The sequence below is a fragment of the Microtus ochrogaster genome, chromosome 8 (assembly GCF_000317375.1).
Source record: "Microtus ochrogaster isolate Prairie Vole_2 chromosome 8, MicOch1.0, whole genome shotgun sequence".
Classification (NCBI taxonomy): Eukaryota; Metazoa; Chordata; class Mammalia; order Rodentia; family Cricetidae; genus Microtus; species Microtus ochrogaster.
In genome coordinates this window covers 59,181,159-59,195,377 of record NC_022015.1, presented here as the reverse complement: position 1 = coordinate 59,195,377, position 14,219 = coordinate 59,181,159, and the positions used below count along the sequence as shown (strand labels likewise).

Genomic DNA, 14,219 nt, shown 5'->3' with positions numbered 1-14,219 from the left:
GACCAGGCTGGTCTCGAACTCACAGAGATCCGCCTGCCTCTGCCTCCCGAGTGCTGGGATTAAAGGCGTGCGCCACCACCGCCCGGCTAAATGGTTTATTTTTAACTACCACTATAGATGTATATTTAGAGTATGTCAAGTATATTTAATATTGGAGCACCGCTTAAGAACTTCATAAAATTAGCTGGGCATGGTAGTGGGCATTTATAACTCCAGTGCTTAGGATGGGATAGCACAACAGGCAGCTCCCGCATGCTTGCCACAAATCAGCCTACTCAATCACTGGGCTCTAGGTTCAGTGAGAGACAGTCTTATAAAATGAGTTGAAAGTAATGAGAAACATACCCAACATTAATTTCTGGTCTCAAGACACAAAAGCACATAAGTACACTCAAACCAACATAAACACATATACACACTCTAAAGAGTAGGAAGGAAAAAGAAGAGAAACAAGCACCCTTTGAAAAATGGCTTGTTACAATACTGCAGCAGGAAATATGCAAGGTGACTCTGAAGCATCTTACAGTACCAGCAAACAGAAAGAAACCTCTCAAAAGCCTGGCGATGGTGGCACATGCCTTTAATCCCAACACTCAGGAGGCAGAGGCAGTCGGATCTCTGTGAGTTCGAGACTAGCCTGGTCTACAGAGCTAGTGCCAGGACAGGCTCCAAACACAGAGAAACCCTGTCTCGAAAAAACCAAAAAAAAAAAAAAAAAAGAAAGAAACCTCTCAATAATAGTACAATAGTATAAGGAGAAGAAAGGGCCATTTAAAAAAAAAAAGGTGAGAAAAGACAAATCTCCCATGTTGATGAATTTTTTCTTTATACTTGTCCTCAGGGAAATGACATGCACAACTACTTCTGTCTTCAATACAAGTATACACAGTGACTCCCTCTCAAAGGATGAGGAAAAAAAGGAAAAAGAAATCAATAAGTCAGCCAGGTGATTAAGGTTCATACCAACAGTGCTATCAAAATTTAAACTCCTACTGATGCAAAATTCAAATTATATTTAACAGCATGTTATTGCTAGCCATGAATAGATATGATGAAAATAGCACTTTACACTTCTGTAGTCTTTGTCTCAAAAACAAATCTAGTCCATTGATGAGAAAAATAATAGATAAATCCTGAAGGAGACAAATTACAAAAACTTCTTGACCAACCCTTACAGTTTTCAAAGTAATATGTATCTGAGTTCCAGGCAAGCCTCATCTACATAGCAAGTTCCAGTTCAGCAAAGGGTACACTGACAGACCCTGTCTCAAAATAAATACTTAAATAAATTAGGACGTCTAAAAAAGTGTCACAATCAAGAGCCTAAGGAGAAGATAGGATGCCACATCCTGAGTGAGGGTCTGGAATGGAAAAAAGATATTAAGCAAAACCTCACCGAAGCATTTTCTCCAAAACTGTCAACTACAAATGAACTGGAAATTATGAATGTAATTCTTATCTGATAACAGTTTACTCTTAAGAGTTAAATAAACTCTTTCCTTTTTATTTAGACAAAGGGGGAAATGTTATATAATATTTGTTTGTACTGTGAGAAGATATGTCACTATGAAAAGCTGAATGGCCAATAGCTAGGCATGAGAGAATACATAAAACTTTTGGGCAAAGAGAAGAACTGAGAATACTCTAGATATGTGAGATACTGCAGAAGTCAGATATGGCATAGAGTGAGGAAACCAAGTCATGTGGCAGAATGTAGATTAATAGAAACAGGTTAATTTAAGTTAAAAGCGCTAGCTGGGGGAAAAAAAGGCTAAGCTAAGGTTAAGCTTTCACTATAAAGGTGGGCTTTTTTCCTCCCTTCAAGTTCCAACACAGAGACTCAATATTAATTATAAATGCTTGGCTGTAGCTCAGGCTTATTACTAAATAGCTCTTACAACTTCAATCAACCCTTATTTCTTATCTAAGTTCTATCATATGGCTCATGGCTTGTTACCTCATTTCATACATGTTCTGCTTCCTGTGTCTGGATCGTGACTCCCAAGTTTCCTCCCTTTATCCAGTGTCCTTAATCTCATTCTCATCCCTAACCTTATCCTGTCCAGCTACTGGCCAGTCAGCTTCTTTATTAAACCATCACAGCACCATATATTCACACAATGTAAAGAAATATTCCACATTTAATAATTAATAATAACTCTCTATGTTGTTATTTGTAAGATGGCAGACCAAAGAAAAGTCCAAATATACTGATTCACAATTATTACCCCTGCTCTGGCTCCTGTCCATCATGAGATAAAGAATCTCTTCCACCAAGAATTCCTATAGCCATGATGGCTGATCAAAATGTGAGGTCAAGCAGTCATAGACTGAACCCTCTAAAACTGTTAATCAAATTAATATTTTTCTTCATTACGTTGTTAGAGCAATGAAAAATAACCAATAATATATGTTACTGTGTAGGAAGTAAATCATTCTGATCCATTTCAGAATTAAGTGGGTTCAGAACCCATCAAAAAGTTATAGATAAGCAGGAGACACTAGGCCCTTCTCTTCTTAGTTGGCTGCTTGTTTTAGAACTCTGTGACTAGGAAAATTGAAGGCAGTCTGCTATAACTGAGCTCATAGGCAGTAAAGGGAAAAATCTCAAAGCCCAGGAAATTCATTAAACTTCACATCCTGAACCAACAGGATAGAAAATCTGGGAAGGGGCTAATGTGAATATGGAATAGAGGAATGTGAAGATTCTATTCTAACTTTCTGGATTATCAACCTATGGGGAAAGGGAAACAGGAATTTTTTTTTTAATAGAAAACTTAAAAAAATAACCCTGTAGTATTTTGAATGAAAAATTCACCAGACTCATAGAAAGTGCCATTATTGGAGGTATGGCCTTGTTGGAGTAGGTGTGGATTTGTTGGAGCAAGTGTGTCAGAGGGTGGGCTTTCAGTTTTCAGAAGTTCAAGCCAGGCCCAGTGGCTCACTCTCTCTTCCTCCTGCCTGCCAATCCAGATGTAGAACTTTCTGCCTTTTTTTCCAGCACTATGTCTGCTTTCTTGCTACCACTCTCCCTGCAAGGATAACAATGGACTAAAACTGAACTGTAAGCCAGACCCATTTAATGTTTTCTTATAAAAGAGTTGCCGTGGTCATGGTGTCTCTTCACAGCAATAGAAACCCTAAGACAAACCCTCTCCCTGCAAGGATAACAATGGACTAAAACTGAACTGTAAGCCAGACCCATTTAATGTTTTCTTATAAAAGAGTTGCCGTGGTCATGGTGTCTCTTCACAGCAATAGAAACCCTAAGACAAACCCTGTCTAGTATTAAATCAGCACACCATCAATTTTTGAAATAGCTTTTCTCTATGCTGGTATCTCTTTCTGCAGAATGGTACATTAAAAACTTTTTCTTTATTTAGTCTTAATGATTACAGAATGTGTGTCTTGATTCTCTCATTGCAGATAATTTTTAGATTTGTTTATGATTAAACTCTAAGCCTCAGAAACTTGTTTATGGGGGAGATTTGAAAAAGTTTGGAAACATTAATTTCACTTCAGAATTCTGTAAACTCAACTGACTGGGCAATTCTAGAATAAGCTTAGAGGGCCAAAGGGATGCCTACTATGCAGACTAGGCTCCCACCTCCCACACACATGTCCACGACCTAAGGCTCGTAGAAAGCTGAACATTTTAAAAATACCTATTTTTTTTTTATGTGTATGGGTGTTTTTCTTGCAAGCAAGCACACAGTGTGTAGTATGCCTGGTGTTCATGGTGGCCAGAAGAAAGAGCTAGATTCCCTGGAACTGGAATTACAGACACCATCAGCGGCTATATGGCCACTGAGAACAGACTCCAGGTGCTTGGCAACAGTAGCAATTGCTCTCAACCACTGAGCCTTCTCTCCAGAGCTTGTAGAAAGCTGAATTTTCAGGGAGACTGACTAGAGCAAAAGAGTTTAAAAAATTCTACAATTTGGTCAGAAAAGCCTGGTTAAAGTTGGGGCTAAGGAACACGTGGGGGTGTGCCTTTTAAGGTTATACCAGCTCAATATTTCTTACCTCTCTCTGGTCCTTATCTACCATAAGCAAAGAAGCTCCTCTACCACAGTTTCACATAGCCATGACACTCTGTCAAGATGCATGGAGTCGAGCAACCATGGACTGAATTTCCTGAAACTATGGATTAAAATAAATTCTCCCTCCTTTAAACTGTTTGTTAGGCACTGGGCCACAGCAATAAAACGTAACTAATATATGTATTTTTTTTTCTTTGGTTTTTCGAGACAAGGTTTCTCTGTGGTTTTGGAGCCTGTCCTGGAACTAGCTCTTGTAGACCAGGCTGGTCTCGAACTCACAGAGATCTGCCTGCCTCTGCCTCCCAAGTACTGGGTAATATATGTATTAAAGTAAATCTACTGATGGAGGAAGGTCATTGGTTAAAAAAATAAACTGCCTTGGCCCATTTATTGGTTAGAACATAGGTGGGTGGAGCAAACAGAACAGAATGCTGGGAGGAAGAGGAAGTGAGCTCAGAGAGGCCATGCTTCGCTCTCCCGGGCAGACACTGCCAGGTCAGACATGCTGAATCTTTCCCGGTAAGACTGGTGCTACACAGTTTATTAGAGATGGGTTGATCGGGACATCAGAATTAGCCAGTAAGGGCTAGAGCTAATGGGCCAAGCAGTGTTTAAAAGAATATAGTGTCCGTGTAATTATTTTGGGGCATAACCTAGCAGGTGGCCAGGGTGCTGGGGTCGCAGCCCAGCCGCTCCTACTACAACAGTCTACTGTAAAAGTAACAACATGAAAAAAAATGTAGAGGATTAGTACTTAGTGTTTTGAGTATGGGCTAACCGTCTAACGCTGATAGCAGAGTTCAATCCTCATCAAGGTACGATATGAAGAGCTATTGAGGACTAGGCTGAAGCAAAAATGGAGCCCAGAAGTTCCAGGACAGTTTCAACAACATAGCAAGACCCATCCATCTCTCATAAATAAATGTGGACGCTTAATTTATAAGAGCAAGAAAGGCCAGGCTGTGGTGGCACAGGCCTTTAATCCCAGCATTAGGGAGGCAGAGACAGGCAGATCTCTGTGAGTCTGAGGCTAATCTGGTCTACAGAGCAAGTTCTAGGACAAGCCCCAAAGCTACAGAGATACTCTGTCTCAAAAAAAGGGAAACAAACAAAAGCAAAAAGAGAAAGACCACATATACACTGTTTCTTTTTTGTCACCAGATGCAGCTCATTAGCCTTTCGCTATAACCATAAGCCAAAATAAACCCCTCTAGACATTACTTGTTCTGCATTACTATATTATTAGCAAAGAAAATAAACTAATATAGATGTCTACAAAATATGAAATAGTATAGACAAAATGGCATGTTTTAGTGCTTTAAATACAACAGAAGTAGCAATACAACAGAGTAGCTCTTCAAAAGTCAATTAATAAGCCAAATGAATTTCTATGCACCAGTAAATAAATGACCATTTAAGTAGCATCAAAACCATAAAGTTAGCAGAAATAATTCAAACATTCATTATAAAATTCCAAAAAACTATCATGATAGAGATCTGTGTCCATGAATTTAAACTCATATATAAAATGATCTATAGAGGCAATCCCCATTGAAATTTCAGTAAGGTCTTCTGTAGTTTTACATAAGCAAACTCTAACAGTTTTTTATTACAAGTTTTGTAGCAAACTATAAAGTTTTATTACAAGTTTTGCAGCAAAACTATAAAACTATAAAAACCCTTGAAGAGATGTTATATTTGAGAAATGGGAAAAAAGAAGTTATCAAAAAATTCTGTAAAGCTACAGTATTCAAATGGCATGGGCACAGGGACAGACAAATGGAACAATGAAACAACAAAAATCTTGACAGCATACTTTGAGTGAGCAATCAGCACCTCTTTTTTTTAAAAATAGAAATCTTTAAAATTCTAGCACATGTGCAGCAGAGTATATATGGGTTAAACAGCATTGTTAAAAACTGAAGCAGGAACAATGCCCAGACATCTAATAAATACATACTAGACATACAGTTGCATGTTGATAAAGTAGCCACAATAACATAAAGGAATAAAATGTAACTATATATATAAGAAACATCAATGGCGAGGAAAAGGACAACTTCATTATAAAGAGATTCAGCTACAGATAGAAACAGCATATTGTTTAGACATGTGTACATATAAGTAATAAAGAAGAAAAGAGAATTTGCACTAAAATGTTACTCTAAGTAATTCCCTTGGAAGATGGAAGAGGCAAGCAGTGCCCTTTTCAAAAGTCTTGGCATCATTCTACTTCTTCACGTGGGTGGTATTACACAAATGTTTGTTTTATCATTCTCTGAACTGTACATATACCATTTACATATTTCCACTACAATATTTCTCTTCCTGGTAGTGCTGAGACTCAAATCCAGAGTCTCATATCTGTAAAAATAAATAAATAAATAAAAGCACTCACCAGCTAAGCTATCCCTAGCCCCATGGTCAATTTTCAAAGACTACTTCTGACACAATATAAACAGCTGGAATCTTTACTTAATGGAAATCAATGCTTACTAACTCATTGCATCTTACAGAGAATAAGCATTTTTATTGTCACAATCAACAAGTCTGGTAACATACCTTATAGAGTCCAAAGCCAGGATCAATAAGACAAGTACGATCTGATGTAGATGGCTGGCTGGAAGATCCCCCTCTTGCTGTTTTCTTTACTTTAGGCTGATTATTAGAACGGGGTTTAGCCTGAACATCATTCTGCTTAGAAGTGCTAGGAAGACTGGAGTCTGGACGAACTAGCAGCTGAATTATATCATTCAGTCCAACGTCGTAGTCAAATAAAGTATATCCATTCTCCAACTAGAAAAACAGAAAACTACACTGAATTGCATATCTCAAAACTTACATTTCTACATGTTTAGTTTGTCCACATATCCTATATAAGCTATTAAAATTGACAACTCTACAACTTAATGATCTTGAAATAGTTTTTACTACTTTATGGCTTCTATTTTCAGCATCCTCTCTGGACCCCAGTAAATTATTAAGAACCACTCCAAATTAACTACAGATTACACTAATGTCATTAAAATAAAAACTGTACATAGCTATTGCAATCTCATAGTTCATTGTGTGTGTAGCTCATACACACACACAAACTCTCTAAACTACATTTAGCCTCTTATCACTTTTTGTTATTGTCTCTTAGTCTTTTGATAGTCTTTCTATACAGCCCAGGCTAGCCTCACTCGTGATCCTGTCTCAGCCTTCCAAGTGCTAGGATTACAAGTATATGATACGCAGGCTCTCTCAACAAAACTTATTTTAATCAACAGTGCCTAAATCCACTCCAAGTGTGGGAAAATAAATTTTGAAAGTGAGAACTTTATTGTTTTCTTTACAAGCTACATGTAATAGTGGTTATTAGCACTTTTATCTTCTTTTTGAAGCGCAATTAATACTTCCTTTAAGTGAAGAATATTTTAAAAAACTAATCAGAAATATGTTGTAAGAAGGCCACTTGTGTGTTCCCGGCTGCCCTCCGCTTGTTCATTTCCCAGCTGCCCAGACTCCCGAAATAACCACACAGAAACTGTATTAATAAAATCACTGCTTGGCCCATTAGCTCTGACTTCTTATTAGCTAATTCTTACATCTTGATTTAACCCATTTCTAGTAATCTGTGTATCGCCACGTGGCTGTGGCTTACCTGGATAAAGTTCCATTTGGTTGGTGGGGGGAGGGGCTACGTGGCTTCTCTCTGACTCGGCCTTTCTTTCTGCCAGCATTCAGTTTAGTTTTCCCCACCTAGCTCATCGTCTCAGGCTAAGCCAGTTTATTAACCAATGGTATTCACAGCATACAGAGGAGAATCCCACATCAGAAATATATTTCAATTATACTATATTCCATTTCTCTATGGTTCTCTAATTCTATCCATCTGCAAATACTAGCAAATTTTGACACAAAGTCATCTAGGAAAAACACATAAATTATCTTGAAATTCACCCACATTTTCAGAAGGTTATGGACTTATCTATGCCCACTGTCACCTCCACCACACCCCCACCTCCCAAAAGACATGATCAGATATACTAGATGTTCTACTCCACAGTACCTCAGAGGGCCGAGAGTCCCTACATGACATATGTTAAGACTCAGGGATTTCATTTCCAGCATCAAGGGAGTGGCTTACCTCAGAACCTAATTTTATTTAGAAATGGGGTCTTTAGATATAATCCAAGACAGCACATAACTAAAGAAATTCAAAGCCTATTATTATGGAGTGACTTGGGTCCTCTAAACACTTATATGCTAAAGCCCTAACCTCTAATGCCTCAAAATATGACCTAGGTTGGAGATAGGGTCTTTAAACAGGTAATAAATATAGAATGGGATCATTAAGAGGACCTCTAATCCAGTCTAATTGGTGTCCTTGCTAAAAACAAGGAGAGACACAGAAAAGGCAGGACAATGGAGGGGGGAGTGTGAGGAGAAGGGGAAGACAGGCAAGAAAGTCATGTTAATAAATGGAGTGGTTGCCATGTAAATGGAATGGTAAAAACTTCCAGATAATCAAAACAGAAGTCTGAAGACAGCTCTCCATACCATTCTGGTATTGTTACAGCATTCTAGGAAACCAACTGTGATAGTTTGAATGTATTTGGCCCCCATAATATCATATGTAATGGCACTATCAGGAGGTGTGGCTTTGTTGGACCCTTGTTGGAGGAAGTGTGTCAATGTGGAGGAGGGCTTTGAGGTTTCTTATGCTCAGAATACTGTCCAGTAAGTCGGTTGATTCCTTGTTGCCTATAAGATGTAGCAGTCTTAGCTCCAGCATCACCTCTGTCTGCATGCTGCCATGCTCTCTGCCATGAGAAAAATTGACTGAACTTCTAAAACTATAATCAGATCCCCTCAATTCAATGTTTTCTTTATAAGAGTAGCCATGGTCATGGTGTCTTTCCACAACAATAGTAAACCAAACTAAGACACCAATTTTCTATTTTGTTTCTTTAAAGGGTGTATAAGCAGTTGACTGTTAAAATTCAACTCCTTAAAGATCAAAACTACAATTTCTTTCAGAAATATCAACTTAAGCATTGCATTAACCATTCTTTCATGCAATATCCATACCATTCACAACTGTGTAATACAGTAACATGACATTTAAGAATTCAACTACACTCCTGTCCTCCATCATGTCGCAAGGTCAGGATGAAAAGGAGAACCCTATGTGGGAACTTTGCATCTGCAAACTCTGCCTCAATATCTGTGTTGGGGAGAGCGGAGACAGACTGACCCAGGCAGCCCAGGTGTTGGAGCAGCTCAAGGCCAGACACCTGTCTTTTCCAAAGCTAGGTACATACAGCGTCAGGTCCTTCAGCATCAGGAGAAATGAAAAGATTGCTGTTCACTGAACTGTCCGTGGAGCCAAGGTAGAAGTTGTGGAGAAAGGCCTGAAGGTGCGGGAGTATGAGTTATGGAAAATAACTTCTCAGATACTGGGAACTTCGGCTTTGGGATTCAAGAACACATTGACCTGGGCATCAAATATGACCCAAGCATTGGGATCTAGGGCCTGGACTTCTATGTGGTGCTGGGCAGGCCAGGTTTCAGCATTGCAGACAAGAAGCACAGGGCAGGCTGTATTGGGGCCAAACATGGAATCAGCAAAGAGGAAGCCATGCGCTGGTTCTAGCAGAAGTATGATGGATCATTCTTCCTGGCAAATAAATTTTATCCAAAAGGCCAATAAAATTTTTCTCAGGAAAAAAAAAAGATTTCAGGCCGGGCGGTGGTGGCGCACGCCTTTAATCCCAGCACTCGGGAGGCAGAGGCCGGCGGATCTCTGTGAGTTCGAGGCCAGCCTGGTCTACAAGAGCTAGTGCCAGGACAGGAACTAAAAAGCTACAGAGAGCCAGGCGATGGTGGCGCACGCCTTTAATCCCAGCACTCGGGAGGCAGAGGCAGGCGGATCTCTGTGAGTTCGAGACCAGCCTGGTCTACAGGGCTAGTTCCAGGACAGGCTCCAAAGCCACAGAGAAAACCTGTCTCGAAAAACCAAAAAAAAAATAAAAAAAATAAAAAAAAAATAAAAAGCTACAGAGAAACCCTGTCTCGAAAATCCAAAAAAAAAAAATATATATATTACTTCACTAGTGAGATTTATTTAGGTGGCAGACCTAAGACCATAACTAGCACAATTTTACAGGTTACAAGTATTCTTATTTGTCAAATAGTACAAGGAATCAAGAATTTCACAACCTTCCCAGTAGAGGGATCAAGGAATTAAACTAGATACTATCTCACAGCTCAGCTAATCCAAGGGACTCAAAGTAGCTCACAGGCAGTACTCATCCTGGGTTCATTCGGCCTCTTTCTCTCTCTGTCTCTCTCTCTCTCTCTGTCTCTCTCTCTCTCTCTCTCTCACACACACACACACACAACTCAGTACACAAAGCCAGTAACTAAGTAAGCCTTCATATGAATAGGAATGTTAATATATTTAAAACATAAACAACAAGCCAGCCACAAACCCTTTATCTACAAAGATGTACTGCCTGCAAGATATACCAGGGCAATGGTGGCAAAAACCATTCTTGTGGGAGAAACCAACCAGTATCTGATTTGACTTAAGGTCCTTTCCCTGAGATAGAACCCACATCCAGCACCGCTTGAGTGAGCAAGAAGCTGAGACTAGATAGCCCAGGGACCTAGGGTGAAAAGTAAGTGGTGTGGCAATAAAACGACTAATGATATTCTGCTATGTATGTAGATCAGAGCCTTGTTCAGCTATCAGTGAAGCTTCCACTAGCAGTGGATGGGAACCCACAGCCAGACATTATGAAGAGTGAGAGATCTTGGAATACTCAGCCCTAAATTGGATGTCTCCATCAAACCAGAGCTCAGTGGGGGATAGAGGACACCAAGAAAACAAGGTCGTCTAAATTAACATGATCATAGCTCATATGAACACAGAGACTGGAGCAGCATGTGCACGGCCTGCACCAAGTCCTCTGAGTACATATTATGGCTTCCAATTTAGTGGGTTGGTTATTGGTATTTCTGGGTATACAAATGAGCAGGCCTCTGACTCTTGTGCCTAATCTTGGGCTCTTTTCCTTCTGTTGGTCTGTGTCATCTGACTTTGATATGATAGTTTTCGTTTTATCTTATTCTATTTTTTTATATTTTCAAGAATGAATAAAAAAATTAGCTATTAGAGCCGGGCGGTGGTGGCGCACGCCTTTAATCCCAGCACTCGGGAGGCAGAGGCAGGCGGATCTCTGTGAGTTCGAGACCAGCCTGGTCTACAAGAGCTAGTTCCAGGACAGGCTCCAAAACCACAGAGAAACCCTGTCTCGAAAAAACAAAAAAACAAAGAAAAACAAAAACTAGCTGTTAGGGCAAAGGTTAACAACTAAACTGGAAGATTTATACCTACTGGGAGAGGGAAAAATCAGTTTTCTCCAAATCACTCTAGCAGGGTCTCATGTTCAGGAGTACCTGACCAACATATAATGGACTCCACAGGGTTTTTTTGTGTGCTTTTATTGGTTATAGCTTGGTATTTCTTTTTTCTTTCTGGATGTAGTTTTGTTTCCTTGGTCTTGGTGAGTTTTTGTTGTTGTTGTTGTTGTTGTATTAAGTTTTTGTTTTAAGGCTCAGTGGGTAAGAAGGGGGACAGGATCTGAAAGGACTTGGGGGAGGGGAAGAACATTATCAAAATATATTAAAAATATTTTAACTCGTTTTAAATAAAGGGAAGCTTTGAGATGGATTAGAGTAAAGGTTTGGCTGCCAAGCCTGAGGGCCTAAGTCCGATCCCCAGGATCCACATGGTGAACTGACTCCTCAAAGAGTTCTCTGACCTCCACATGTGTTACAACAGATGTACACAAATAAATTAATGTAAAAATAACTAAAACAGCAGTAAAAAAGTACTCTTCTAGCCCCAAGCCTTCCCTAGGAAGGAGGGGAATCACTCAAACAAAATGTGGCCTTTTCCTCTTCCTGGAGCAGTACTTAGAGGCTCTGGGAGAGCTCTAGCCTTTGACACATGTCACAGGCTTTCCTACAATACAGTCTCTAACAAAACTAGGCTGTCTCGCATCCCTGATAACAGGATTGTTTACCTTTGCATCTTTTATTTTTACACCAAAAATGTTGGGAAAGCACCTAGATCCACATGTAGTATGTGCCTAGGCAGACATCAGGGGCTCGTGTTGTGAGACTGAAAGTCCTTAAGAGAGTGTCTAAGACAAAGAAGCATGTCAGCAGGGCCTACAGTGGTTCCAGGCATGCCAGGTGTGTTCCTGACAGGACCAAGCAGGCTTTCCTTATTGAGAAGCAGAAAATTGCTGTGAAAGTGTTCAAGGCACAAATACAGTCAGAAAGCGAAATAAATATGCAGCTTTTTTTTATTTAAAAAAAAAATAAGATTCAAGGCTTGGTTAAAAAACAAAAAACAAAAATACCCTTCATTTTGACATTCTTCAATAGCCAAAAATAAAACACTCTAACTCTGAAACAGGTGAAAATGTACAATTTTTGTCTAGACAATGTAATAAACATTATGAAAATTACTTCAAAATTTTAAAAGTAGAAAATCTAAACTCTAAAATAGTATAAACCATTCAAATGCACTAGTAATCCATTCCAAAAAATACCTGCTGGGAGAGGGAAAAATCAGTTTTCTCCAAATCACGCTAGCCGGGTCTCATGTTCAGGTGAGACATTAAAGAAGTAAAATTAAGATAAATCTTGTGGCACATACATATATACAATCCTTCCACTCTGTAGGGTGAGGCAGGAGGATCCCATGTTCAAGGACAGCTTGGGCTCCACAGTGAGACCTAGCTTAATTATAAATTGAAGATGTTTCCATTACATTTTTTTATTGGTATCTGGCAAGTGTCAGAGACCTTAGGAGTGAATACTCTACAAATTTTAATTATTTTCTATTAAATAACTGCCAAGAATGACTTAAACTGCTTTCAGTAGTGCATTCTAAACGTGGTATAGCAGGAAAGTAACATCTAAAAAGTTAGAGTAGAACACTAAACATATCAAGGCAAGAAACTCTAAGAAAGTCATCTTCCTTCATAATAGCTCTCCCTTTCACACACACACTCACGCTATACACTCATTCTTATTTCATAGGCAATATTCCAGTCTTTTTTTTTTTTAAAAAAAAGTTACTATTTTTCACTGCTTAGGCCATTTTATTCAGAAACGCCTCACAGTCTACTAAGAGTTATTAAGAATGTTGGAGTAATTTGCCTAGACTACTTAAGTTACTCCATATTTAATGTTAAGTGTAGATACAAAGTTATCTGTGACTCAAATTATGCTCTGGAAGAGGGAGAAAGGGATGAGGTCATCTGGAACCCAGCTTCTTAAACGGTTGGTTGTGAGTCCATACTGGGGTCCCGTAACTGAATATCAGAGAAAGGAAATTAATTATTACATACACAATAACCTGACAATAGTAATGTTTTCAGAAGTGCAATGTCCAAAAACTAATTCAAAATAAAAAAAAATGTCTAAAAATGAGGTGTTTCTGGAAGAAGTCCATGCTGCATCGCAGTGACTCCACCGCAGCCTTGGTTCTGAAAACACTAACACAATGTGCACTTTGTACTATGCATGCTATAGTTATTTTAATGTGTTGAATGAAAAATTAAGACACAATTTCCAATATTTTCTAGAAGCACCCTAAACATACTTTTGTTGTACCATATTTATGCAAAACATTCTCATCATTAACTATAAAATCAAAATTAATGATCAACTCTGAAAAAGGTTAGATGTTCTGTCCTGAAGTATCAAATATTCAACCCAGTTTTAATTCTTTATAAAATAAGCATGTCTATCTAGTAAAATACAAATTTGCTTTTCTTTTAACACAACTGATAAGATTATGTGAATACCAAATAATTTCAAAATGAACTGTGATTTATTAGCAGATTTGATAGGCATACCTATTTTCAATACTTACATACCCAGAGTTACACAAAAATTTCTTGGGCCAAAAGTAATTTCAAGTAGAAAAAGTTTTACAAGTCCTGATCTAGAAATTACAAATACTTATAGATTTAAAGTATATAGCTGTAGTCCATCAATGTCTTATAGAAGTAAATGGTTCAGAACTGCCTTTTTAAAAACTCAAGGTACAAGACTCTGAAGAAAAAGAAATGGTTAGGACTCTGTGAGAATGAACTACTACCGGGC

At 38.7% G+C, this 14,219-nt stretch overlaps 1 protein-coding gene and 1 pseudogene across 1 annotated transcript in view; one reads left to right on the top strand and one right to left on the bottom strand.

Moving 5' to 3' along the window:
• Uhrf2 (ubiquitin like with PHD and ring finger domains 2) overlaps positions 1-14,219 on the bottom strand; it is a 76,137-nt gene that overhangs the window by 58,153 nt on the left and 3,765 nt on the right. The window contains exon 2 of the mRNA XM_005352130.2: positions 6,606-6,839. Coding sequence (XP_005352187.1) covers positions 6,606-6,839 — 234 coding nt within the window. The remainder of the gene's footprint in view (positions 1-6,605; positions 6,840-14,219) is intronic.
• LOC102001734 lies at positions 9,185-9,741 on the top strand (annotated as a pseudogene).